Source organism: Coloeus monedula, assembly GCF_965178545.1.
Source record: "Coloeus monedula genome assembly, chromosome: 16".
NCBI lineage: Eukaryota > Metazoa > Chordata > Aves > Passeriformes > Corvidae > Coloeus > Coloeus monedula.
The window spans coordinates 684,623-711,448 of NC_138796.1; the positions used below are offsets into that span (position 1 = coordinate 684,623).

At 39.2% G+C, this 26,826-nt stretch overlaps 2 protein-coding genes across 5 annotated transcripts in view; one reads left to right on the forward strand and one right to left on the reverse strand.

Moving 5' to 3' along the window:
- The window catches only part of NDE1 (nudE neurodevelopment protein 1), a 49,417-nt gene extending 32,153 nt beyond the window's left edge, over positions 1 to 17,264 (forward strand). Inside the window, exons 10-13 of one of the 2 annotated variants that reach the window (XR_014226882.1) lie at positions 13,788 to 13,972; positions 15,551 to 15,668; positions 16,346 to 16,389; positions 17,176 to 17,264. The gene's annotated coding sequence lies outside the window, so the exon portion shown is untranslated. Of the gene's footprint in view, positions 1 to 13,787; positions 13,973 to 15,550; positions 15,669 to 16,345; positions 16,390 to 17,175 lie in introns of those variants that run through there. The other variant, XR_014226883.1, reaches the window with a different exon arrangement.
- Positions 1 to 26,826, reverse strand: part of MYH11 (myosin heavy chain 11) — a 55,587-nt gene that overhangs the window by 14,169 nt on the left and 14,592 nt on the right. For 2 of the 3 annotated variants that reach the window (XM_082292421.1, XM_082292423.1), the window contains exons 4-25: positions 23,446 to 23,473; positions 16,257 to 16,359; positions 14,575 to 14,595; positions 12,237 to 12,329; positions 11,208 to 11,271; positions 9,904 to 10,002; positions 8,806 to 8,949; positions 7,324 to 7,419; positions 6,821 to 6,939; positions 6,532 to 6,684; positions 6,193 to 6,366; positions 5,855 to 6,028; positions 5,327 to 5,441; positions 4,534 to 4,727; positions 4,261 to 4,382; positions 4,080 to 4,149; positions 3,775 to 3,935; positions 2,838 to 2,946; positions 1,818 to 1,949; positions 1,332 to 1,538; positions 800 to 937; positions 20 to 143 (exon numbers count right to left, since the gene is read on the reverse strand). In XM_082292421.1, coding sequence (XP_082148547.1) covers positions 20 to 143; positions 800 to 937; positions 1,332 to 1,538; positions 1,818 to 1,949; positions 2,838 to 2,946; positions 3,775 to 3,935; positions 4,080 to 4,149; positions 4,261 to 4,382; positions 4,534 to 4,727; positions 5,327 to 5,441; positions 5,855 to 6,028; positions 6,193 to 6,366; positions 6,532 to 6,684; positions 6,821 to 6,939; positions 7,324 to 7,419; positions 8,806 to 8,949; positions 9,904 to 10,002; positions 11,208 to 11,271; positions 12,237 to 12,329; positions 14,575 to 14,595; positions 16,257 to 16,359; positions 23,446 to 23,473 — 2,640 coding nt within the window. The remainder of the gene's footprint in view (positions 1 to 19; positions 144 to 799; positions 938 to 1,331; positions 1,539 to 1,817; positions 1,950 to 2,837; positions 2,947 to 3,774; positions 3,936 to 4,079; positions 4,150 to 4,260; positions 4,383 to 4,533; positions 4,728 to 5,326; positions 5,442 to 5,854; positions 6,029 to 6,192; positions 6,367 to 6,531; positions 6,685 to 6,820; positions 6,940 to 7,323; positions 7,420 to 8,805; positions 8,950 to 9,903; positions 10,003 to 11,207; positions 11,272 to 12,236; positions 12,330 to 14,574; positions 14,596 to 16,256; positions 16,360 to 23,445; positions 23,474 to 26,826) is intronic. The other variant, XM_082292422.1, reaches the window with a different exon arrangement.

The following is a 26,826-nucleotide window of genomic DNA, read 5'->3' on the forward strand; positions in this document are numbered from 1 at the left end:
AAACTATTGTTCATGTTACCTTCAAGTTCTGAAATCATAGATTCATGTTTGTTCTTGAGCTTTGTAAGATTTTTGGCTTTTTCTTCTTCTTCTGCAAGATTTGTTGTTAGATCACTTATTCTCTCCTCAAGGAGTTTTCTTTCCTTAAGAAAAATAAAATACTTCTGTTAGCAAAAGTGTCTGTCATTGGTGATCATAAATCAACTCTTTGCCAACCAAAACTGTCCAAGAGACTGTCCTTTTATGCTGTCTTTCTTGAGATGGTAGTGATAGATTTCAATTTTTCAGTTACAGAGGAGCTATGGAATGGTATCTATGACTTCCATGTTCTCTAAGCTGCTGCTCTTAGAATCTTGTGCTCTCTGATGGCTGCTAAGTACAGGGCCCAGTTCACAGGAGCATTCCCTTTTCAAAAGTACTGGAAGACATGCTTATTTCCAGTTTTAATAATGAAGTTTGGTTGAAATTAGTTGAAAACCAAGAGAATTATTTAGTCTGCTCTTGGACAAGAAGACATTTCTTCCACTGATTGTGCTTGACTGCTGTGGATATTTTGCTTGAAGATATTTTTGCTACAGCAGATCTCAAACACAGTAGTTTTAAACAATTTTGAATTGTTTAAATGAGCACTGAAAAATTATCAGAAATGCATTTGATATAGGCTGGACTGATGGCCTGGTGTAAGTGTACATCCATGAGATTAGACAGTCAAGAGTGTTCCTGTTGTTCTAGTAGAAGAGAAGGTTTTCTCTCAACTTTCACTACTTTCAGAGTAAGAAAGTGGACTCAGAACACTTACTTTGCTTAGCTTGTTATTCTGATCTTCCATTATCAGAATATCATCTTCCATTTTCTTTATCTTGCTATCTGCTGCTACTTTTTCAAGTTGCAGTTTCTGCCTTGCAGCTTCTTCTTCTTCCAGCTGTTCCTCAAGGTCCTTTGAGGGGGGAAAAAGAAAACCACAAAACATGAATTCTGGAAATAAAATACCACTTATATAATTCTTAAGAAAGGCTTAATGTTTATTACTGTATGTTGTAAACTTTGTTGTTTTTATTAAGAACTAGATAGTCTGCAATACTTCACAAAATAGAATGAAAGATTTGTTAAAATAATGTTTTAGAGAAAAGATTATTTAAGATTGAGATAGGGAAAATGATAACTCTGGAGGAAAGAGCATCAATTGGTTGTCCTTACTTCAGTGGCACAGACATATATCCTACAGAGGGTTGTGTAGCAAGCACTGTCCTAGGATCTGAGGTTTGCCAGTCTCTGTTGTTTGTCAGTGACATCCAAGTTATTGTCTGTATTTGTCACTTATCCTTCCTTACCAGCATTTGTTGTTGCATCTTTTTCTTCTCTGCCTGCAGCTGCTGGCTGCGCTCCTCCTCCTCCTCAATTCTGGCTTCCATCTCATGCAGGATCTCTTCCAGCTCTTGTTTCTTAGCAGCTAAACGGACTCTCATCTCCTCAGCCTCAGCATACAGCTCAGTTTCTGCCTGAAGCTGCTCTGCCAGGAGGTTCTTCTCTTCAACAAGCTGCACAAATGAAATGGAGAGGAAGTTAAGGCTTGGAGTGCAAATTGGCTGTTTCACTGGACAGTCCTGGGGTACAGGCAGGCAGCTCTACCACACATTTTTGTGTGGATGTTGGGCCTTTACTGAAGTGACTGGGAGCTTTTCTGCACTGACCTGTTCTGGACCATTGCTACGAAGAAATACGTGAGTGCAAAGGAGAGAGACACCTTGATTATAACAGCTTCTAGACATGGTAAAAGAACAGCTAGTGTTTTCCAGAGGCTCAGAGCTGTAAATCACCTGTGAGTGTTTCTGTTCAAGCTCCTTCAATTCACTCTCTGCTTTTTGTTGTCTTTCCTTAGTTTTTTGTAGTTCTTCGTCCTTGGCCTGCATTTCTTCCTCTTGGCGGGTGACTTGCAGCAGTGGTTTCACCTGGAAACAGAAAGGTTTTTCAAGAATGTTTCCTGTCAGTATTTGTGTTGCTGAGCATGGTGCTTAAAGTACTGACTGGCACTAGTGGTAGTGCTGCCATTGCTCAAGACTGGACAAATACTGTCCAGCCAAGCTTGATGTGAACATCTTTAAAGCCCCGAGCCTCAGCAGTGTTGCTCTTGGCTGTCTCTATGTTAATTCCTGGGGCCTTGTGAGCACCTCTGCCTCTGATAGTGTCACTTTTGGAATGGCTCCAAACCTGTTTTAATCCCCTGATAATGTACAAAAGCTACATCATCTGCTTAGAAAGGCAATATGCACACCCAGGTGTGTGTTACTGCCTATTTCTCATTGAGAGGAGATTGCTATCAATCCAAGTAGTAAAAGTTCTCTGAATCCAAACTGAAGACCATTCATGAAACACCCAAGCCTCTTTAATAGGAAAATAGACTTAATTTGCATGAGTGCCCAGCACAAAGATGTTTAGTGTACCAGTTAGGAATTCTTGAGCTACTGGGTTCCCCACAGATCTATCACTTTGGATGTTCAGAAAATTCAGTTTTACTCTGTGTTCTCATTTTCCACTCCTGTGAAATGATTTAATTTCGTGGCAATTAAAAAAGTCCCCAAAGATGCAAAATATTTTATGAATTTCTGCTTAACTGGATTGTCTTCTTCTCAAGTTAGTTCTAACTTTAATGTTAATGACATAATATAACTATCCAGAGTATCTCTAATGCCAAATTTTGTGAAACGAATGAGGCTCTTGCCATCAGCTGCACTGGGCTTTGGAACAAGGAGCATGCCTGACACTATGTACCTTGGTATCATGTGCATTTCATTTCTTTTGGAAAACTGAGGAGAGATTTACTGATAGCAGTCACTCACTTTAGTAAACAGTCTCCACCACTGCCAGTTCCTCAGCTTCAGGTAAGCAGCACAATTTCTTTGGATAACCTTCATTGCAGTCAACTGTTGCTGTCTCTTGGCAAAGGCTCTGTGATTAAAAATGTAAAGCAAATTGGTTCAGTCTGAAAATAGAAGGTGTTTGCAAGGTACACACATTAAGCAAAGAAACTCTGGCATGAGAGTCTGCTGATGAGCCACATGGTTTGGGAAGTCTGGCACAAATTCTTTTGTTGCTTTAACAGTGCCTGTGCTTTCCTGAGGAATGATGATAACTCTGGTTAGCTGTCTGGTATTTTATTTTGGTGTTTTTGGCTGTTTGCCTTCCATGGGTAGGCACAGATTTATAGATCTAGTTCTGGCTGCACCATCTTTCCAGAGTACACAGGGACTCAGATCTTGCACTGATCATCATTCTTGAAACATATTTCTTTGTCTGGCAATTTGAAAGCCTTGATAGTATGCAGGAAAAAAAGGCATTATTGTTGATAGTTTTGTGGTGTACATTAACTGAGATCATGCTAGATGATCAGTGCTCCACGCTGAAGCTGTGGAAGAAATTATTTTATGTTTTATAGATGCCAGGGGTGCTGCTACTTGTAGTGCATAAGACTCCAGTCATAGCTTAGGATGCTCCTCCTCCTGCTGGTACAAATATATAAATGTTTAAATGATGGGTCATTATCTCAGCTTATTGTACAGAGGGGTGTGAGCAGCCTCACAATGTAACTGCTTCCCTGTAATTACACTAATCAGCCTCTTCTGGGCTGGAAGTGAAACCTTCATTGGACACGAGTTCTAATGCAGTATAAATAATAATGAAATGTCTCACTATCTTCACTTTGTTATATGGAAAACTAAAGGCCCCTGCAGATACTCTGCTGCAGAAGACGTTCTGTTTGTTAGCACATATTCTTACTTTCTTGCTAGGTAGCCTCGGGACATAGCTTGGAAGGCGATAATAACGTCTGTGATCTTCAGGTCTCTCTCTTCTTCCAGGTGAGCCAGAACACCAGTTCTGAAGAAGATTTTACTCTGTCCAATTCTGTACAAGTTGGGATCGAGCTCTAGTGCTTTGATCTGGAGGAAAACAGGGATATTTGTTAACTCCAGTGCTGAAGTTTAGGGTACTAAAAATCACTTCTCATTTCTGTTCAGTCTCAACATTTTTTATATAAGAAGTATAGACCTGATTATCAATAGGATCAAAAATGCTTTCCTCACCATGAGTATGCAAGCCTGCTTCCCATCCATGAATCCTTTAGGAATGGCATTTGCAGCGAGAATCTCATATCTGCCAAAAGATGCTTATGTTAGGGAGGTTGAAATGCACTGGACGGTTTTGTACAGACAGACAGGTGTCACAGCTCTACTGAGCCCAGAACCAGGGCTGAGGGACTCGTACCGCTGGCGGAACTCCTGGAAGACGATCCTGTTGGGGAATCCCTGCCGGCAGATACGGATCCCTTCCAGGACACCATTGCAGCGCAACTGCTCAAGCACTAAATGGGCATCAAGTTTTCCAGACTGAAAGGGGAACAGAAGGTATTTTAGCACAGATTTACAAAAATATCCATATATCTATGTTTGAAGACATTGTTCAGCTCTGCCATGTGCAGCAAGCAGCTCAACAGCAGTAATGTGCCAGGAGTCTGAAAACCAAGCATCTGAAATTTACCCTTTTTTCATGATTTGGAATGATGCAGCGGACAAAGTTGGGATTGGTATTCCTTAAGGTGGTCATCAGTTTGGTCAGCTGCTCCTTATAGAGTTGTCCAACAGTACGGAACATGCCTTTCTTGGTTTTTGAAGAACTGGGGAGTGAACTTTCGCTCATCTTCGCCATTTGGTCCAGCCCAACTATACGGTCCACTGAAACAGAGAAGAAAGAATGGAACAGTTTATAAACTGTCCTTGCCTCACATTACACTCATCACTGGCATTGTTACACTGCAGCTTGCCAAAGAGGACCAGTATATTTTTTATGCAATAGAAGCCTTCTGACAAATGTACTAGAAGCCCTTTTGGGTAAATAGTCTACTTCTGTCAAAAATGAAAATGTGGATTTTTTTAAGTAGTGACAGAATGGAGCAACTGAATACCCAGGATATATTTTGTCCATGAATTAAATAGAACTGTACAGAACTTACATGAGAGGATTCATAAAACCTAACAATAACCTGTTTTAAATGAAGTCTATAATATTACATACTCAGCAACATTATAACAGTGTGATGAATAATTTTTATTCAGTTGCTGAATAATATTAAGGAAATTTTTGATAGTGCTTAAAACTCTCTAAAGAAATTTTTCATAAACATGTCTTTAGAACACATTATTTCTTAGTTCAGTCTCTTCTATGCTTATCATGTTCACACTTGTGTGCTGCCAGCAAGGGATGGCTGTCAAAAAGTTCTGGTAGGAGTTTCTCCCTTTAAACCCCATCACCAATTTAGAGTTGTGATTCATACCATCCTTCCAAAGGTCTGCAACAAATTTGTCTGAAGACTGGTTCAGCAGAGCAGTCACATTGTCGTTTAGTGGATCCATGTTCTTTGTCAGCCAGGCAGTTGCGTTGTAGGTAACCTGCAGGGAACAGTGAATGCTACATCAAAAATTTGTTCTTGATAAGAAATCTGGAGTGTCCAAGAACACAGGGCACTATATCAACACAAAATCAGACAAATAATTTGCAAAGCTTTCTAGGGTTGAGAGTTGAGTATTTATTCTCACATGTACTAATGTCTTTAAAAAGTCTGCTTGCTAGAAAAGAATCCAAATTACTTGGATTTTCAATAACCTTGGTGCTGGTTATTTTTGTTTACTTCTGAGCTTAGCACAACCATGATTTGCAAATCTTATTTCATGTGTTGTGTAATTAAAGCACTTAATAAGCCCATTTTGTAATTAAAGCCATGTCTCATCAATGCAGGTACCACAATGTTTCTATTTGATCCTTTGGGTATCCCTAAGTCAAAAGAGCTCAATCTGTCCAGTACCTTTCCTGCATAGTGTATTATACAGAACTCTGTTTTATCCTTGAGTTGCTTGGGCTTCTGGAATTTGGGATGGTTGCCTTGTTCTTGAATTAGTTTCTCCACAAAGGATGTGTCAGTAGCCTTGGGGAACCAGCACTCTTCATCCAGCAAAGCCAGGACACCGGGAGGATTGGTCTGCAACACGAGCAGTATCAGATCAGAAACATCACAAGCAGAGGCAGAGACAGAGCACCACATTCTTTACCCCTGAGGTTACAAATCCTTCCAGGAAATAAAGGATCTCTTGTTGTACTGACACATAACTATGTAGTATCCCACCTACAGAGAGATAATCTTACTGGTCTTTCGATCAGCTCAATGCAAGGTTGCAGGTCAAGGCCGAAGTCAATGAAATTCCATTCAATGCCCTCTCGCTGGTATTCCTCTTGCTCCAATATAAACATTGTGTGGTTGAAAAGCTGCTGAAGTTTCTCATTAGTGTAGTTGATGCAGAGCTGCTCAAAGGAATTGATCTGTGAAGAGGAAAAAAGTGAGTTCATAATGTTAGAAAGAGGCCTTTAAGAGTGAACTTAAATGATAAAATAGTATTTGCTATTTTGTATTTCTTTTTGCATATTAAAGTAATTAAAATATAAGGATCTATATCAGTTTAATCAGCTTGTGTCCGCAGTATATACCTCAAAAATCTCAAATCCAGCAATGTCAAGGATCCCCAGGAAAGAAGCTCCTTGTCTTTTTGTTTTATCGAGAGCTTTGTTCACACGAGTCAGGATCCAACGGAAAAGACGCTCAAATTTTGCCTTGGCCAAAGCTTCTATGGCAAAGTCCGCCTGGAAAAGGTAAGAGGAGATTGTAAGTGAAAGAAGAAACCCACTTAACTGTTAATTTCTGAAGAAATGAGATATAAAATGGACATTTCCCTTTATACAAGATGTAAAGGAGAGCTGAGCAGAGCGCATGTGGTACCTGCTCTTTGGTCTGAGCTTTCTGGACAACATCTCGTCCAACCTTGATTCTTGGGGTCAGAATAGATCTTGTGAAATCTGTCACATTAATCCCCATCAGGTGGCACACTTTTTGTGCAGCTAGAATAAAAAAGTGAGATTTTATTTCAGACTGAATTGCCTCTTAGCAGGTCAGTAAGTGTGAATATGAGTAGCTCAGCAAGTATGTGGAGTTACTTATATTCTTTAGAAGCTCCTCTATTGTACAAACAAGAGATGACACTTGCCATAAAAGTAACATTTGTGATCCAAGCAACAAATTCACCATTCATCAATTTATGGATTCAAGATTACTAGAAAAGGTAATGATAACTGAGCTGATTTTAAGGATGGGTTATATTTTAAAGCCTGAGCGCTAAATAGGAAATAGCAATTAAATAAAAAATACTGATAAAGAGTGCTTATTCAGTTGCTATTTTATTAATTTCTTAATGTTAAATAAAATTTTGAAGTGGAAAATCTTACCAGTATCATCTGGCATAGAAGCTTGATCAGTGTTTCTCTCCTTCTTGAAGACAATATTACCCAGTTGTAGGACAGATGAAACGACCCTCAGTATAGCTGTAAGAGGAACAGGTAATATAAATGAGGACCAGAATGGCCATGTTTTGAAAGCTCTGTTCTCTGCAATAACATTCTGTTGCCTGTGATAGTTTGTACCTCTCTGGAAGGAGTTAAAGGACTGTGCCATAAACTGCAGGAGTTTGAATGCTGTTTGAGCAACAATCTCCATGTGCAGTGGAGTAAATGCGCCAGTCTGGGAACACCAGCACCTCAAGCTAACTTAGGCTGGCCCCCCAGGCAGATCCCCACATCTCAGGAACTTGTCTCCCACTCAGTGCCTGTAGCATCTTCCCTGCTCAGTGACTCAAGAGTATTTCTGTGTTTAAAATAAAAAATATATCTGAATTACCAGCAGCTTCAAAAATGTGTGGCACTTCTGAATGTCCAGTTATTCAGGGATATATGGGTATTTTGTTGTGCAACTAAAATCAAATCTGTACATATCTTTGAAGGATTAGTGTCAAAGTACAGAAAAGTAATTGACAATGTTTGATTATTAAAATATATATAAATGTGATTCCACCTAATCTCGGGTAGTAAAATCTACTGATATGTTACAGATGAGGTTGTATGAATCTGGGGAGTTCTATTTGTTTATCTGATAAATTTACACAGGAGAAGGATACTGTCCTAATGGGCTTCTGTTTTAGAGCATGAAATCAAAGGGGTTCAGACAGTAACACAACGACTCCTGCTGCTGCAGTGGAGAATGCTGCCGTCCACACCACTACTGTCAGGAGAGCAGACCAGTGTGCACCAGTAACATCATCTAGATAGACCAAGGCTGGGGTTTTGCTCAACATCCCTCGGTCACTGATGCAGCTGCTGCAGCTGCTCCAAGGCTCAGGCAATGGGAGGATGCTGCTTTTGCCACCAGGTGTCACTTGGGACGTGGCAATTTGCATCTCAGTTTGCCCTGCACACTCCCAGCGGCACTGAACTAAAAGCTATGCAGGTGGATGTCTCTGGCAGGCCTACATTTTCTAGACAGTTTAGTTGTTTCATGCTCTTTGCTTTTATTCTTCTTTTCTCTGAATCAGTGAGTACATATGAGTTATTTGAGCCTGTTCCATTTCTTTAAAAAATAAATCAGATTATTTTGCAACTTTTTCATGCTAGTTGTTGGGAAGTTCAGAAAAATGGCTTTAAATGGCCATTACTGTTGATAGAGCTGGCTTGGACTCAGTAATCTCTTTCTGGATATGTAGGGAGTTCCAATGAGAAATATTCTCTTTCATAAACAAATTAGCTTTGCAAAGTGATTATTCTGGACAGAATTAACCTCTGCATTTGCATCTCTATGTAGTGTCACTTGCAGATGTATATCTTGAATATCTGTATATACTTGAATATCTTGAATACAGTGTTGATAACAATTCTCACATGTCTGTTCCTCATCAGTAAAGCCCATAATTTTCATGGCTTCCAAGGTCTCCTGGAACATTTCATCATCTTGTTGAGAAGGAATAGGCACGTAGCCACTAGATAGAAAGGTGTAATTGTTGAAGCCTTCCAGCAACAAATCATCTAAAAAGAAGAAGAAAAACTTTATTTAAGTGCATCTACTTAATGCTCTTGGTTCATGAATTCTCCTAAGGAACAACAGAAAAAGCCACAACATTATCACCAAAGGAAGATTCTGCTTGTATGAGGAGTTTAGGGTTTTGTGGTGCACAAATATTTTCAAAACAACTATTTTAGCAAGCTTGATGGTGTTAAGTTTCCAGTTTTCATTAGTGACTGGGGAGCATCTCTGCACCTTGGGGTAATTTTGTGTCCTATGGACTCAAATCTGAGCCATTCTTCCCCAGATTCTTTTATTTAGTGCCATATGTAACCTACTCAGAATTATGCCTCTGCCTGTGGGGATTCAGGTAATAATAAGAATGAAACCAGGCAACAACCAAATTGGGCCAAACTAACAGGCTATTCAACCCTATTCTATGGCCACCAACAGATTCTTAGGTAAGAAACATAAAAGCCAGTTATCCATTGCTTTATACATTCTTTGGCAGTGATTGAGGGAAATATGTCATATTTGAACCGTGATGTTCCAATACATCTGAAACTGTGGCTTTCAGAGTGTAATATGTTCTGTGGCAAAGACATTCTCTTAATTTATTTTAAAACAACAAGCTGATATGCTTGTTGGAACCCCCAGTTTCTTTTGTGTAAAGCAATTAATAACTCTTCCCAATTTTCCTCTTGAAATTATTCAAGATGGGATCTGAATGAGTCTACATCTCCTGTAAATTTAAATATCCTGTAAACTGCCTCAAACAGGTGGACATGAATTGATGCTTTCGTATAATTCACTTGAGAAAATTATTTTCTATAGCTAAAATTCATAGCTATTTCTATGCCTGTTTATTTATAGAAAGGATTGAATGACATATAATTACATAAATTAAGATAAATACTTAGGCAAGCCATTGCTCAGACTATTCAATGAGATGAGAGAACCATTAGTAAGGAACTTACTTCTCATTTGTTCAGAAGCTCCAGCAATCAAATAGTAAAAGATGTGAAATGTTCTTTCATCTTTAGCCTGACGAATTGCACGGGATTTTTCAAGCAAATCTGTTTGTCAAGTGTGTTAAAAAAATTTCCTTAATTGTGCTATCAGCCTCAGAACCAGCAATAGCATTGTCAAAGTATTTGCCACGAGCTTGTAAAACACTAATATATGTCTAATTCTGTGGCAGAAGCTCTGGTAATGGTATAATGCTTACCACAAAAAGCAGATCAATTTCGTACCTCTTATTGCAGGGTAAATACTGGTAATCATGGCAGTGAGCACAATAGACCTAAATGCTTCTAAAATCAGAGGTATAAAACTAATATTATCTATATCACAATGTAACTCACAGCACTTTGAAAATGAAATACCAATATAATTCTTTAATCATAAGGTGGGGCTGCTAGAAAAAGAGTTCTTGAGGTGAGTATTGTAGGTATAAAAGCAATAAAATCAAGTTTTATTTATGAACCATTTTTGTGACTATAAGCTAATAAAAATGAAGTTTGCAATAGTGTATTTCAATACCAGTCAGTGATTCACTCTTTAAAAGCTAAAGTGCTGTAGATAAAACTTCAGTTAAGACCAAAAATGTTAAAACATGACTTTTTCTAAAGATCAGCTGTCAAAATAAGAGCAGAATTATAAACTGTTGCTTGATGCTATATTCAAGGGATAAGGTCCTTCTTTATAGCTGAATCATTCTTTCTCATTTATTGGAGCAAGAAGCTCCTTCTGTATGCAAAAATGAGCAGTGCAACACGGAGGAAACTACCTGCATATTAATATGTTCATTAAAACATACTACCTCATAAACATAGCCAAGGGAACAGGCAACATACTTGACAGACAAGGTCAGACTGAGCTGAATTTCTCTGTACATTTTCCCTGAAAAAGTACATCACGGTTATTGATATACAGCTCCCTGCTCCGGGTGTGTAATTTGACACAGCAGTCAGTATTTAGCATCCAGGCAAGATGAGTTCTCTGGTCATGAAAATGACCCTTGCCATTGCCTAAGTTACAGTTTGTCCAGTTTCTGAAGCTGTATTTGGGGAATAGCTCCCTTTCCCATAGCTGAGAAAACAGCCCTGAAAACATAAACCTGAGAGCAAGACAAACTGAGAAGCTGGTATCAGCACAAACAGAGCCACTTCCCTCCCTCTTTGTTTACAGCAGCCTCATCAGTATTTGCCTTTCTTAGACATGCAATGAGCTTGTTTATCTTACTTCCTCTCAGCCTAGTGCAGCTCACTGAAAAGGATACAAGTCTCTATGTTTGCTCCGACAATGTAGCCCGTCACATCGAAGTTGATGCGGATGAATTTGCCCTGTGAATGAAAAGAAGATCTAAATTGGGCTATTCTTTCAGCTTATGCCAGGTTTTCTGACTTTAGCCAGTATTTAGCCTGTTTCATAAGATGTGTGCATCATCCTCCCAAGAATAACATGCTTGACTCCCTCCTGCTGGGACAACCTGTGGAACAGCCTGAAAGGAAGTGAACTTCTCTGATATTCCCTCTGTACAGATTTCCCCCAACTTTGTTCAGGCACCTAGAGGGAAAGGAGTTCTCCCTGCTGGACTAGGCTTTGGAATCAGGGGTAGGACAACATCTTTGTTCTACTTTGATTTCCACAAAGTCAGTGAGGGAACAGCCTTGGATTTGTGTAACTCACTCTGCTAAGGGTTGGCCCACATGGATCCCTAAAATTTGCAAGGAGAGAGCAGAGGTGGGAGAGGAGGGTCTGCAGGGAAAACAGGCATCTGCCAGCACTTGCAGGAAGAAGTGTCATCAGATAATGACAGCTCTCAGCTCACAACATTCTAACTCAGATCTGTGTGACTGTTTTTTTCTTTCTTCTCCATTTTCTCTCCGTTTTTTCTCCATTTTCTGTTTATTATCTTAACCAGGACGTAACAGACACACCTTATGAGATATATATATATACTCAACAATAGTGCAAAGAAAATGGAAGTACAGATCTGGTTTGCAAATATTCTGAAGGTGGGTATCTGCTGGAGCAGAAGGTGACTCTAAAAGGTCACTCTAAAAGGTCACACATAGACTGCTAAATTGTGAGAGACAATGTTACTGTCAAGTTTGAGCCTGATCTTTAATCTTCTATCAAGCCAAATTCCTGTTTAAGAGGAGAATTCTAAACTGTTTTTAAGGGATCAGTTTTAAGGCTCTCTTTAGAGAGAAGCACTGATGGGGACCACTGTCTGTACACTGGCTTTTAAAAGGTGTTTTACCTCCCCCTCCACCCCAGACCGACCTGGATTTCTCCTACTTACGAATCTGGAGGAGTTGTCATTCTTCACAGTTTTGGCATTTCCAAAAGCTTCAAGAATAGGGTTTGCCTGTAGAAGCTGTTTTTCCAGCTCACCCTAAAATTCATTCAGAAGCAGTTAACACTGAACTTCGTAATTACTTACCTGAAACCAACACTTGTACACAGGAGAGAAAGGTGAAATCTAAGTTAAGTCGCTATTTTTTTTGCTGAATACTGCATTTCATGTGGATTTGTTTTCATTCTAGATTAATCTTTGTGTTTATCTATTTGTGCAATTGACTGCTGCCCTGTATACATGACCCTTTTCCAGCCCTGTTGCCTGTGACAGATCAAATTCTATTAATCTGTTTAACATCATGACTGGCCTTCCTTAAAAAAGAGGGTCATTCAATGTCAATTTTTTCTTCCAGTTTAGTATAATTTTTAAAAGGGATACTCTTAAAGGAACCTCTAGCATGTCTTTTCCAAGTTAGTTTATTGAGACCCTTTGCTAGCAAATGACAACGTAATTAGAATAACTTGCCGAGAATAATTTTAATGTAATGCAGCACAAAGCTACAAAGCAGATTTCATCAAGTCTATTAATAATGATCCATGCAAGGCTACTTAGGTTAAGTATGGAATTGCATTGATTTATTTCAAACTAGAATAATGAATTCTCATGCAAACACACAAACTTCGTATTATATTGTTAATTGTGATTGGTAATTGCCACGGAAACAAATCATGCAATGAAACAGGCATGCATTTAATTCTATATATTTACCTAATCCTATTTCTAAGCAAATCAATGAAGTTGAAAAAATACTTTGAATATGTATACAGCTTTTCAGAACTCTTCATTCAACTTTGTCCTATGAGATCATTTACATTCACATTTACTTTGCCACACTATTCTTTGAATACTACTCCATGGTAACATGCATTATTTCAAATAACTCACCTTGAAAAGGAAAATGTCCTTGATAGATAATATGATATAATTTAAGCCATTTTAATTGGAAATTAAGGCAATATTTTGTTTGAATCTAGGAAATAATTTGGAAAATGAAAGTGCTCCCAATTAATGTGCAAATCTGGTAACCTTTTTCTAAAAGTCACTCCTAAATGTCCTGTAACTCCTATGGCAATGATGAGAGCTACCTCAGCAGTACCATTAAAAAGCTTACTACCCAAGAGTTGGAGGAGGAAGGAAGGAAAGTTTCCTAACAAGTTCATACAGGAATCCTAGAATAAGTAATGAATTCCTAAAAGTCCCTGAAGATTCTCTGTACTGAGCAGATCTGTCCAGTTACTCTGTGTAGATTAAAAACTCCAGTATAAGCAAAGGGTGTTGCTGCAATCAGATGGTGACATCTGAAGTAGTACCTTGTCTGTTAAAATGAGACAGACACCACCTGCTTCTACTGAGAACCGAACTATGCCATAAACCTGGGTATAAAACTAGGGCTCCACATGGCCAGCACTGTGTGCAGCTCTAAGTCCACCAAACTCCACAGAGGTGCCTATGCCAACCATGAATTAATTTTTTTTTTTTTTTTTTTTTTTGCAGAGAGATTGTCAAAAGAAGCACTAAATTAACTAAGAGGCAACACTGTCATAGCTGAAGTCTGAGAGGCAGCAGTCAGAATGGGGCAAAAAAGACTGCATGAAAGAAAATAAATCCCATTTGCCTGGCACAGAAACACCAAGAATATGCCAGCTAACCTGCCTGGATTCCCAAAGCATCGCTATGTGGTATGCCACACAGAGAGGAGGGCCTGTAACACACCTGCAGACAGGTGCTGCAGTGGGAATTGCTCTGTTACATGTCACAGCAGCAAGTTAAGAACATGCTGACCCTTGTGGTGGTGCACAGTTCTCAACAGTTACACGGAAATGCAAAATTCCAAGCAATAACAAATGAAAAGCATGCAGCCAAACAAATCAAACACTGTGAGGTTTAGGAATTATTTCACAACAGTCCTAAAAAGTCCAACCTGAAGCACAGAAAGCATTTGGGTATTTCATTCAAAAACCACATTGTTTCATTTCAGGCTGAGTGGCTCTTCCAGGATCGTGGGAAATTTAATTCAAACTATGGCAATTTGAACACACACAGAGATATAGAAGAGGGTGATATTTGAAAGATGACCCAGCCTGTGTCAGACCTCATTCTTTACCATGGAGCCTGACACAGTTAGGGTTGATTTGTGAGAGCATTTGGTGCTATTGTTGCTTTTTATCAGATCATACAACATATTTCAACAAAATCTCTCTTAAATTTTTGGGGTGCAACAATAGCATGCAGATCTACACTCAGTGCCTTAAACACACATCAAACAGTCTAAGTTACTCACGTAGGCAAAAGATGGACCTTGCTGTATTGAATAACATGGTATAAAATAAGTGTCAGTATAATTTCTATTAGACAGACATTTTTATTGTTTTTCCTCTATTAAAATAACCAGTACACAGTTTCCATGCAAATAAACCAGGAATACAGATATGAACAATCTATTGCAGACATACCAAGGGCACAAATACCATTAACATACATATAGCACTTTAACTGAAGAGAAAAAAAGCCCTGAAACAAAGGGATGGGATTTGGATCCAGTCCCAGATTAGTCTCTCAGGACCAGACAAGGGCAAATATTTTTATGAAAAATCCCTTATTCTTCTCTGGTGCATTTTGTTATTCATTATATTTTAATGACTGAAATTGCAGTGTCAGTAGTTCTAATCACTGAATTACTATTTGTCAGCATGGTACAGAACAAATTAGACTTTTTCTCAGCTCCTCTCTGATGGATATTTGCCTTCAGGTCTGTCTCAGGGCAAATTTGATCCTGAGACTCATGTAATTCCCCAGAGGAGTCAGCAGCAACTGCAGTTAGGGATGGCTTTGGCACCCCATGTTCATTTCCCCCAGGCACTGAGCAGGATCTCAATAGGCAAAAATAATTTTTTTTGCATAAACATTAAACATTAGTCTTGGACTGTTTCCACTAAATTTAATCACAGATTTCTAGAAAATACTACTCAAAAGGACATCTACTCCTTCCCCTGCCCCAAATTAGAATCTCCTGTACATAAAAGCCCAGCTATTTGTGGTGGAAGAGGGAGGGCTGCACATCCTGTGCTCTGCTGACGCATGGGCAGGGGCAGCTGCAAGACCCAGCACAGGGGTGGTCATGAGATTTTACTTTACTTCCCCTTTCCGTACTAATTACTCATCTTGGACCCAGTCTTGTATTTGAGACACGATGAAATGTGTCTCAAATGTGTCTCTGTATTTTGTCATAAAAGTGAATTGCTTCATTTTTTTTGCAGAAGTTTTGAGTAACATTGGAAAGGCTGGAAGTGACATAGGACCTGGAGTTGTATCACTGAGAAGAGCAAAGACAGCTGAGGGCCTCAGCCCTGGTAATGATCTCCAGGAACTGGGCAGGTATATGGTTCAAAGTAAGAAAATGAACTTTAATCTCTCAGGCAAGACTGTTACAAATTTTGAAGTCACAAAGTACTTATAAAAAATTGTGCCTTTCAAAATTGTTACCTCTGACAGAGTAGTAAAAAGAAAAGACAAGTTTTATACTGGGACTCTTTGCTAGTTAGTAAGAAAACTTAGTAATGAATCCAATCAAAACTTTGGAAGTTTAAATGCTGGTATACATTTTTATGATGCTGTTGGACAATGTGTTAGTTACCAGCTTTCCCACACTTCTTACTTGCTAGAGGTCAAGGGTAAAACAAGGCCTCGAGCCCTTGCAGACTTCAGTGCCTTCATGCTGGCATATAAATAGGTGCTATGCATATGGAAAGCTATGAATATTTCTGTTCTCCCTAAGTACATTCGGATTTGATGCCTAAGATGGTGTCAAACAAAATTTTCTTTCCATAAACATAGAGCTGTGACGTAGTTGTGTACACTTAATATGTCGACTGTTTGACAAGCCACAGTCCCTGACTTGCACAGTCACCTCAGCACAGCCCTCAGAGGCCTGAGGGAGAGTTGGATATGGAAGAGCTCACTTACAGTGACGCTGGTGTCCTTTTTGCCCTTATGTGAAGAAGCAACAACAGCCAGGTACTGAATGACCTTTTTGGTATTTTCTGTCTTGCCAGCACCAGATTCACCTCTGAGGGGAAAGAAAATAACACAAAAGAAGGTAGGTAACCAGTGGACTCCTTCTGCTGTGTAGATGTGTGTAGTATATAAAAACAGGACTGGAGACCGCCCAGCTCAGTTCTTATTTACCCCAGAACACCATCTCCCAAATCCACCTGACTTCAGCCTGCAAAGAATGCATTATCAGAGCTATATCTCTGTCCTGGTAGTATTTTGAGTGGACAATTGGCTATTTAAGGGAATTCTAAAACATGATGCATTTTTGAACAGCAGTTCATCTTGCTTTGGCAGCATCTGAACACTTCTGAGAAGTGGAGCTGGCAGGGAATCTGCTTATATTTAAGATCAAAAAATACAACATTAACTATGATGTGGTACAGCAGTAAAAGAAAACATCAGCAGTAATACAATGGTTTTCTCTTCTGAAACTCTGGCATTAAAGTAGACTAACTACAGATGAGGCAGCTTGATCCTGCCTCATCTGAATTTTGTGTTCAGATGCTCCCTGAATTCAGTGGGACCCGGAATGGAGCCACCTGAGGTGTCCCTGCTCACTGGGTAATAAAGGACATCATGGGGAGATGTCTGACCAGCAGAACTGGCATCCCAGCTCTGCTCCATGCCCTCAGTGTCCCTTGGGAAGCAGGAAGGCAGTAACTTCTTATCTCTTGGAAGACTTCCAGGTTAAGTTTATTTACAACTTTTAAGCCCTCTCTTAAAGTAAAAGAGTGGTTTTCAAAGTACAGATTGACAGTCTTTTCTCAATAGAAATTTCCAGCCAATTTTCCTCTCTAATTGTTACATTACATCATCTTATGTCTTTCAGATACCTCTGGCTCTGATGATTATATGGACAAAAATGTTTCATACTGTCTTGCTCAGCAGTCAGAAAGGGTGGTAAAGTGGGTGTGGATGTAACAAATGATTTCTTTCAACTGAGCTAGTGCTGTGAGGAGAACAACAATCTAAGTTGGACCTCTTCTTCTTTGGATCTAAACTAAAATTGATTTAAAAAAAATAAAAGAACAATACATTCAAAAATCCCAGAGATATTCATCAGCTCTTTTGAGTCTGAAACTTTTTAGCTGGATCCACTGCAGTTATGCTTCTTTTCCTGATTAGGAAATGCAAGAGTTAATTTTCCCTATCAAAGAACCAGTGATAAATGGACATGAAAATATGGAGAAGTGCTGGACAGAACTTTCAATACAGAATGACATTGATGTAAACCTTAGGAAACCAGAAACAATTCCTGCCTGAGGTACGACATGATAAGAACTGTTTCTTCTGGCTTTTAGAGTTTGAACCACAAATAATTGAGATTAATAGATTCCTTTTCACAAGACCTGGGTTAATTTGCACAGTTTAGAGATTGGATTCATCTCTGCCTGTGCTTCAGTACTAAAACATTTCTATGTTTTATTGATAAAAATTAAGTGTCCTGGGAACAATTCCAAACCAAGCACACCAATTTGAAGACATATCCATACAAACTTTTCAAATAAATCTACCTTACAGCTTTGTTTCTTTGGAAAAAAAACAACCAAAACAACTTTCTTCAAACAAACCCTGGGCTTTGAACTATTCCATTTTATTAAGGGTTATTTGTAGTTCATCACATCATCATTGCATTTCCTTTCTCCCAGGGCAACAGTGCCCATCATTTGGCTTTTCCCTGAATCCCTGTGAGTATTACCATATATGGCATCATTTTACTTGTAATTATCCCATCATACTGTAATGCTTAAGTTACTTAACATTTAGTTTTGTTCTTTCATCCTTAACTCTTTGCTTCTGCAGAGGCTGAGGGCTTTCCTGTTTTCTGCAGATAGACTTTGGGGCTTTAACTTCCTTTTGAAACAGACAATAAAAAGTTCCTCAACATGATATACAAAACACACAGAACCTCAACCACCTTGGGTTAATTAGAAAAAAGTCTCCAAGGGCAATAAGTAATGAAGAATAATGTCTGCAGCAGATGAATACATCTGATTTTCAACATATCAGATCAGTCATAAATGTCCATGACAATAGACAGGTCTGATAAACAAGTATCCATTAAACAACATTAGTAGCCCTCATACTCTGAAAGATGTATCACAGCCATATGACAACATCTGATTTCATCTCAGTGATGAAATGCCATGTGTCTGTAAACCAACTAATGAGGAGGCATTGACCCCTAGGTCAGGGTCAATGCCTCTAAATATCAAGACGTTTACCAAGAGAGACCCAGGAGGAGAAGACCATGTGAATCTCTTAGGTCACTTCACAGGTGGATGAAATTGTTCCTAGAACTATTGAGTTGCAACAGAATTGGTCATGCAGAATGGGTTTTTTCTCTGCATCTGCCTTGAAGTACTATAATTTCTGAGGTGGCAGAAACAACTTCCATTGTAGTATGAGAAATCCCACCTGCTTTAAAATCTACTTGCTCTCTTGAGCTCAGTGACTGAATTTTTTAAGATGGGTCTTTTTACTGCAAATATCTTCTGGTGGTTTTGGCATGGACCATACGTGATGGGATTCCTCCCAGGAGGGATCTGCTCCTTTTTTCTGAGTGTCCATTTTCCGCAGACTTAATTATGTTCCAAGTAGATGTTCACCATATAAATGCTGTTACCACGCTCCTAACCTTCATCTTTAGGAAGCAGACTGACCATTTGTTTAATTGAAGCCTCTCAAATAATTCTTTTTCCTGCCATACACAAGGGAGCACATTTACTGCCAGTGCTGTTCTTTGCACCCAGCTCAGATGGCCAATGCAAAAAGCCAGATCAAAAGCAAGTTCCACTGCACAATTCTGAGTGGCCCAACAGCAGTACTTTAGCTACTTCCTATGCAAGTTTTCCTCCTAAGAAACTCTTTGGCTTTCCCAGAGCAAAGGGCTCCACTAGGCTAACAGTCTTGCTCTGTTAAAGATACCACTCTCACATCATGGGGTATAACTTAAACTTATCCTTCCCTCGTTGCTTGCCAGGCATTGTTTTAGGAACTCAGTAGGGGATTTAAAGCACATAAGGTCACATATATAGTGCTCAGCTATAACAGAGTTTTTGTCTCTTGAGCTACAAAATCCTCCATGACTCCATTAACTTCACCTTAAATGAAAATTATCCCAGCTAGAATAGGTTTCCAAGTAAGAACAAGGTGACACTAGCAGATTGGCCCCACTGTTGGGAGTTGAGCCTGTGGGGTAACTAGGACTCTTGTACATTTGAGAATAACTGGGGAAAATTAGTTTTAAAAGTGTATTTTTTTTTGCTGTTGTTGAAAAGTTGAAAGCTTTCCATGCTAATATTATGATATGAGACTTAGCTTAATTCCACTTTTGGAAACATCTGAAAAGCAACAGCAGAATTTCTTTTCAGTGTTTGTTTCAGTAAGCAGTGAACCACAAGAATTGCCCGTTCACACATCCTTTAATCCGGCTGTGCTGGCACTGTGGGAAGCCCCTGTGCACAGGGCACTCCATGTGGTGCTCTAAATCACATCAGGGCTTGGCAGCCTTTGTCCTGCAGTATGAGATGTGCAAACATAATGAAAAGCTTTGTCCTAGACCAGTTGTACCCCACTGGAGACTCGTGTCAGAAGCCAGCCCAGTGATCCTACGGGTTTGCTTACAAAACAATTCCCAAAGGAGACGGAGCGGGTTCAGCTCCGCCCGGGTCTGGGGCTCCACGAGGTGTCTGTGTGGGAGAGGGGCGAGGCAGCAGCGCCTGCCAGCCCCAGCCTTTGAGATTTACTGAGCTGGGGAAGAAGAGCTTAGCTCTCCCGTGGAGGAGTCTTTTGACTAGTAGGGCTTTGCCGTTTGGAGATGTTCTGGATGATTTTGCTTCTTGACATGTGTCAGGGAAGGAAATGGGCTGGAGTCCCATAGCCGGGTGAGGCTCTGGAGAGTTTGCCCACAGAGAGAGAGAGAGGAGGAGGGGGAAAGGAGCAGGATGGTCACCGCCCCACTCAGTGTTTTGTTGCCATATCAAATTAAGTGGAAATACGATCCTGCTACTTCCCCCTTTTTTATAGAAGCTATTCAAACGGAACCTGTGTTTTAAAAAACAAAAAGGTAATGAAAACGTACTTGATTATATGTACAGGTATTTAACATGTACTTGTTTCCACAGACTTCACAATACCCCAAACATTCAGAACTTTGATCAGATTGTTTTCTCATTCATTTAAGGTAGATTTTTTTTTTTAACTGAAACTTGTGCACAGTCCTCTTAGCCACATTTGCTTTCTAGAAAATACCTGCTCTTTTCAGGAAGTGGCTAAAATATGATAACCTCGAGATCAGACAGGTTTTTTGAGGAAATTGTTAAAACTCTCATGTGGTTAGTTCTGCAAATAAGCACTTGTGGAATTTTTAGTGAAAAACCTTTTGAAATCTCCAGGAGAATCCACTTGTGTCTTTAGAAATCGAACAACAAGAGGCCAGAAGTCTCCTTTGAGGGCTTGTGCCTCTACTAACACTGTAAGAAGCTTGAAAAGCCACAAATCTGTTCACTGGCCATTGCCTAGTTCAATTCACACTTTATTGCTGATGTACTGAACTTGCTCAGATCTCTGAGTACCTGGACAGATTTCTTGGGATTTTTCCTTCAGCAACATCTATGTGCTGGTCAATATGGACTAAGAGTGAGTACAGACTATTTCGTGGCCAACTCAGATGTCAAACAGGAGAGAGCACTGTGTGGGGGGCCAAAGCACAGGCAGGAGTTTCAGGAAATCCCAATGGGCAGGCAGAGCAGTGAAGGCTGCTCAGAACAGCACAGAGACCAGGACACAAGGGTAAAAAAGTCTTACCTGCCCTAATTTTCAGACACATAAAAGAGTAAGATTCCATATTTCATACCTTTAGTGCAATATTTTGTATTGTATATATATTATATATGTTATGCTAGATGTTACGTTACAGTAATGCAGTCACAGATATATTAGTAAGCACAGCCATGGTATAAAGTTTTTTGTGCTGTAAATGTGCATGGTAAGATGGGGGATTTTGAGACTGACTGTAAAATGCCAGAGAGCAACAGGCAGGGAATGACACGAGAGCATGCTCAGTGATGGTACCCATGGGAAAGAGCTAACAGCTGAAAGGATGTGTATGCAGAGGAGAGTAGGCCAAAGGCAGTATGAGTGTAGTTATTAATAAAATGTAGAGGAAATAATGAAATCTGGAAAGACGGGGAATTCTGAGGAAGAACTGGAACCCATGAGCGTTGAGGACAGACGGAGATTTTAAACGTACCATGGCTAATCACACAAAGGGGAGGGATTGAAAAAGGATACACACAGTACTTAACCACATGAGGGCAGCTTTAATGAGCTGAGGGTGAAGTCCTGAGAATGGGTACATTTATAGTCAGAAACACAGCATCAGGCTCAGTTCTCAGATCTGCCCCCCTGCCTGTGTGCCAGGAGCATTTCAGGGGATCCATATGAATCCTTACAGCTATTCTTTTACAATTTAGGTCCCAGGCCTTGGAAAGTTAAAGCCTGTAGCTTTTTCATGAAAAAATCCTGGTTGATCAATGCCATGAAGTCTTCAGTTATTACATATTTTAGGCAAAAAGGTAATTTCTTAGCATTTTTAACAATTCTATAAAGTACTACAAATTGCTTCAACTTGATAGCTGCCAAGCTGAAAGCCAAGTGAGCTTTCTTCTTTCTGCACGGCCAAATAAGGCCAAGAATAATGTTAAAGCAGTAAAGTTGTGTACATTGGTTTTAGCTTGGCCAATCTTCTTGCTTTAAAAGACGTGTGAGGACTGTTTTAAGCTATGCACGTCCAACATACAGCAATTACTCTAAACATCTTGGAGAGTCACTTGCTGTGGCTGTTTTCAAAATGGGAAAGGCATTTCATTCTCTCTGTTTTATATATTACTGGATGGAAAAGGCATTTAATTTTTTCTATTTTATGTATTACTGGTGTGAAACAATTTAGGTTTCCAGCAAGATGGCCAGGTAATTTCAATAAATGAAGCTGCAAGAAGTGGATCCTTTAATGGATTTTCACGAACAAAAAGGCATAGACTTGCAAAAGAAAGTCCCTTTCTTGAAAATACCAATGTTCCAAAGTTAAAAGAAGATTTACTAGTGGAAAAATAAACATAAGTACAGAAATAGAAGGAGGAAATGCATATTGTAAATTAGTCTTTATAACCATGACATGTTTCATCCTGGGAAGAATGTGATGATCAATTTTTACTTCATCATTGCAGGAATTTTAGATTTCTTTTAGGTGTTAATGTCTTTGGGGTCAGATTTTTGATTGGTATACTTACAAATACTGAAGTCTTGTTGTAACGGAGGTTAGAATTATGATAGCCCTTATGGTACCAGACAGAGTGTATAATTTTTATTAGGTGATAATTTTTTTCCAGTCAGCAGTGGCATTCAAAAATAATGTTATGGCTGGTGATCAGTAGCAGTGCTTTTAAAAAACTTTAGTGTAAATGTATATTCAGTCAGTAGCCACATTTTCTCAGATAGCCTAAACCTGAAAGATTACAGCATCATTGCATGACCCTGCTATAAATAATACACATGCCAGCTCTGCAAACAGTATTAGCGTTTACATAGAATCAAATCCTATCTTTTATCAGGAAAACTGGAAAATGTCTAATTTAACAAGCACAAAATTATCTCAAAAGCATTCTTGATGGCATTCAAGAAAATAAAACCAACTAACAAGCAAGAGAAGAATGGAAAGACAGTCATAATTGAGGGTCAAGCAGCAGATCCCTGTACAGTTCAACATTTAGAGTGATTTTTCAAAACAGGCAGGAATGACAAACCAGTGGGATTTTGTGGAGTAATAATCACACTCCCCAGTTGCTCACTGTAAACTGTTAAATCTCTAAGTTCAGAAAATCAGTTTAAAGAAATAATTTTATCCATTAAAGACTTCCTATGACACTGATGCTCTTTATCTTATAAACAGGTCTATCTGCTGAAGTAGGTTTGGTACTGGAGTTCAAGCTTACTGAAGGTGAGGGGAATGTGTCCATTCCATCAGAATTTGAATTGATTTTGGATAAACAAAGACATTGTGACATTGAGATATACTAAAATAGATTATTTTGCTTACGTGCACAGGATAGACTGATCTTCTCGATCTGTGAATAAAGAAAAAGAATCCATTAATTAGGGAAAATGGCTTTTCTGACAGAAGCACTTATATTTATGAGGATTTACATTGAACAGCCTAGACCTTCTAAAACCTGGCCAACCATGATTAGTCAAACGTACTGGGTTCACATCTTATTTAATTTGCCCTTGCATTTAAATAACCATCTCTAATAGAAATATTTTGTACAAAAAATGAACAAAAGGTTAAGAGGTCAAAAATATTTTCTGTAAATTCCATTAGAGATGAACTGTAATGAGGACAGAAAAAAGATCAGACTCTCTGTAAGAAGATTATAACAAAATTTCAAACCTGAAACTCAAGTTTTTACTATGCTTATGAACTATGGCTAGCAGCCCACTCGAAACAAAGTCTGGACAGATAAACCATCAACAACTAAGCTGGTCATGCAAAGCTTTGACTTTTGAAAGCAAAGCAGTTCAAATACCTGAATAACATAGTCTATATTTCATTTCAGACTGAGAGACAACTTTTATCAAGAGCACAAGTAATTTCTTTGGGAGATCTTCCAAAGAATAAAATAAAACAAGATACTTTGTAGATTTTACAAGATCATGTCAACAAGTATGTAAGTATTCTTCATGTTTTTTACTACAAACAGACCATCAAACACATTTTGGATCAAGATTTATATAAAAGAGGACCAAAGTTTCCATTTCTACTATGTGAAACATGTAAGAGTTTTCAGCATAGCGGAGTCCAGTGTTCTGTAATGCTGCAGGAAGGTTTAGGATTGCATCCCATCTCCATAACCTGTTCTTGGAGTGATCTTCCCTGCTTATTCACCTGGAGATGGAGTTTCTCTCTACCTTCAGAACTTTTACACAGATTCTTCTACCAAAAGGCATGATGAGCATGTTTGCTGTGATATGTTCTAAAGTACAACCGTTTTCTTCACTTGTCAAACATCCGGGCAAGTTTCTCAGAGAGGTGTGGTATTTCCAGCCCTGGAGCTACTTGGAAGCAGACTTGAGCAAGGCTTTGAGCAAACAGCCCCAGCACTGAAGTTTGCCTTTACAGTCTGTAAAAAATCTTTCTGACTTAGGAAAATAAATTTCCGGGCAGGTCAAATACATTTTTGAAAAATGTGCTTAGTTTACAAATCTGAGACTTCAGGCAGGTAATTGGGCAGAAGCCAGTGCTTCTGTATGGTTTGGCATTATTTATCCAAAGCAGAGCCAGCATCAGCCTTTGCTCAGAGGTGAAGACACGAGCTCCTTTTGCTCAGTGTATGGGGTGACTTGCAGGAATACCTGTCCAGTTGTTCACCCCTATTCCTGACCCTGTATGTCATAAATACCATGAGATAAACCTATTTAAACCTGTTTATTAAGCTCTCAAGTTCTAACTGCTGCCAGGCCCACAGCCAGTCTAGGAAACACATTAGAGGATTCTGCAATGACTTGGATTGATAATAAACAACTGTTTTACCTCCAGTTCCTCAAAAGCTATAACATTAACTGCTTTATTGATCACCACACAACAAATGGTGCCTCTTAACCTCTTTGTTTCGTAAATTGATACAAAATGACTCATTACATTTCTATTGGAGGTATTTGTCAGCAATCAGCACAGCAGGACTCTCCCACATAAACATTTGGGAGGAGAGGAGCTGTGAGCCATGTTTGTTTTTCACTGCAGGAGATTAGCTAGGCTTTCTTTTAAGTTAAAAAAGTGAGAGCATGGAAGAACAAGAACTTTTGCTAAAAATACATTGTTGTGTAAATAGAAACCATGGGCTTATATTGATATTGCATCACTAACCCATAAATACCATAAAGAAAATAAAAGTCACTCTTGATACTGAGCTGCCAGTGGAATTTCTGAGCGCAGGGAACATTAGAAAAAGCTGGTCTCCTCCAAGCCAAGTCTTATCTCACTACTTTTGCTGCCCATTGCTGCCCTTCTTTTGCCCCTCAGTAGGGGAACCCCCCTGAAGGTGTCTCGTAGACTGCCCCACCCCGGGGGTTTCTGTGAGTGCCTGTGAAGGGGCAGCCTGGGGATACAAAAGAGCAGAGGAAGGATTAGGAAGGTCAGAAGTTGCACCAAATGTCCCCAGGGATAGGTTAATCATGGGAGAAACCTCATACTGGAAAACTGTGCTGTGCTCACTCATGGAGGGAGAATTCCAGATGTTGTTCTGTCTCCTTCTTCAGCTCTAACTAACTGCAACTCTAAGGATGAAACAGATCAGGAAGTCTAATCCTTTCCTGTTGTGACCTGAGCTGCCGATACTGGTCTCATTTACTTTCAAAGGCTCTCCCATTTGATTAATCCTATTTCTGTTCTGGAATGTTTTATTCCATATAGAAAGGACTGTGCCCTATTTTGTGACTCTGCAACTTCATGTGGTTAGATCTATCAGAAGAGAAAGAGTTGTAGAAATAAAACTCCTTAAGCGTGATTCCTGAGGCTTAAAAAACAACAAAATATGTCTTCTAGATTCTAATATCTTTTTGGCTAATGCCTTTTAAGAAAATTTGATACTATCTGGAAGAGTATCACCCACCTTCTGTATGTCTATATTAGATGTTTAAAGATTTTTAAAAAAAATTTCTCCTCAATTTTTAATAGAGACCTACACTTACATTATAAACCTCACTTGCTTTCCTAAACATACAGCAGAGCTGGCTTTTTTTTTTCTTTCCGGAATCTGCGTACTTTTTTCACCAAACACGTCCAGATTGCCTGTAAGAATTCTTGCCCCTCTGCTCTTGATAGACCAGTTAGCTCTGCTTAATCACAAACAAAATCAGATGGTTTATCACAATGAAGCAGCAAGTTGGCAGCTTTACCATAAAAGGAAAAAAACCAGACTGAAATCATGTTCCCCCACTCACTTACTGCTTCTTTACATTTGTTAATAACTCCACTGCCTAAAGGGGACATTTCTGTACAGTCCTGCTGAGGACACAGTAAGCAGATGGCTTTTCACAGTAGCCTCCTTTTCTAAGACCTTGGGAACTGTGTTTCCCTCCCATACCTCCAAGTAACTACCAGGTTGTTTGTTTTTCCATTTTTAACTCAAGCTTGCATAAAAGTGGCTCCACAGAAAATAATCTCCTTGAATCTGCAGAAAGCTGTAATATATTTTCTGCAGGATGATTTATTGCCAGGAAACTTAATGAAGGCCTAACCAACTACACAAAAACTTTGTTACTACTTCTACATAACATGACTTTTCACATTTGTATTGTCTATCATTTATTTTTTGTTTCTGCAGGGAAGATGACAGAAGGCAGCAGAATTACTCCTCCTTACTGGAGCAGTGTCTCAGCTTCACCATCACTGGAAGCCGGCAGTGCTGCAGGAAGGAGTCAG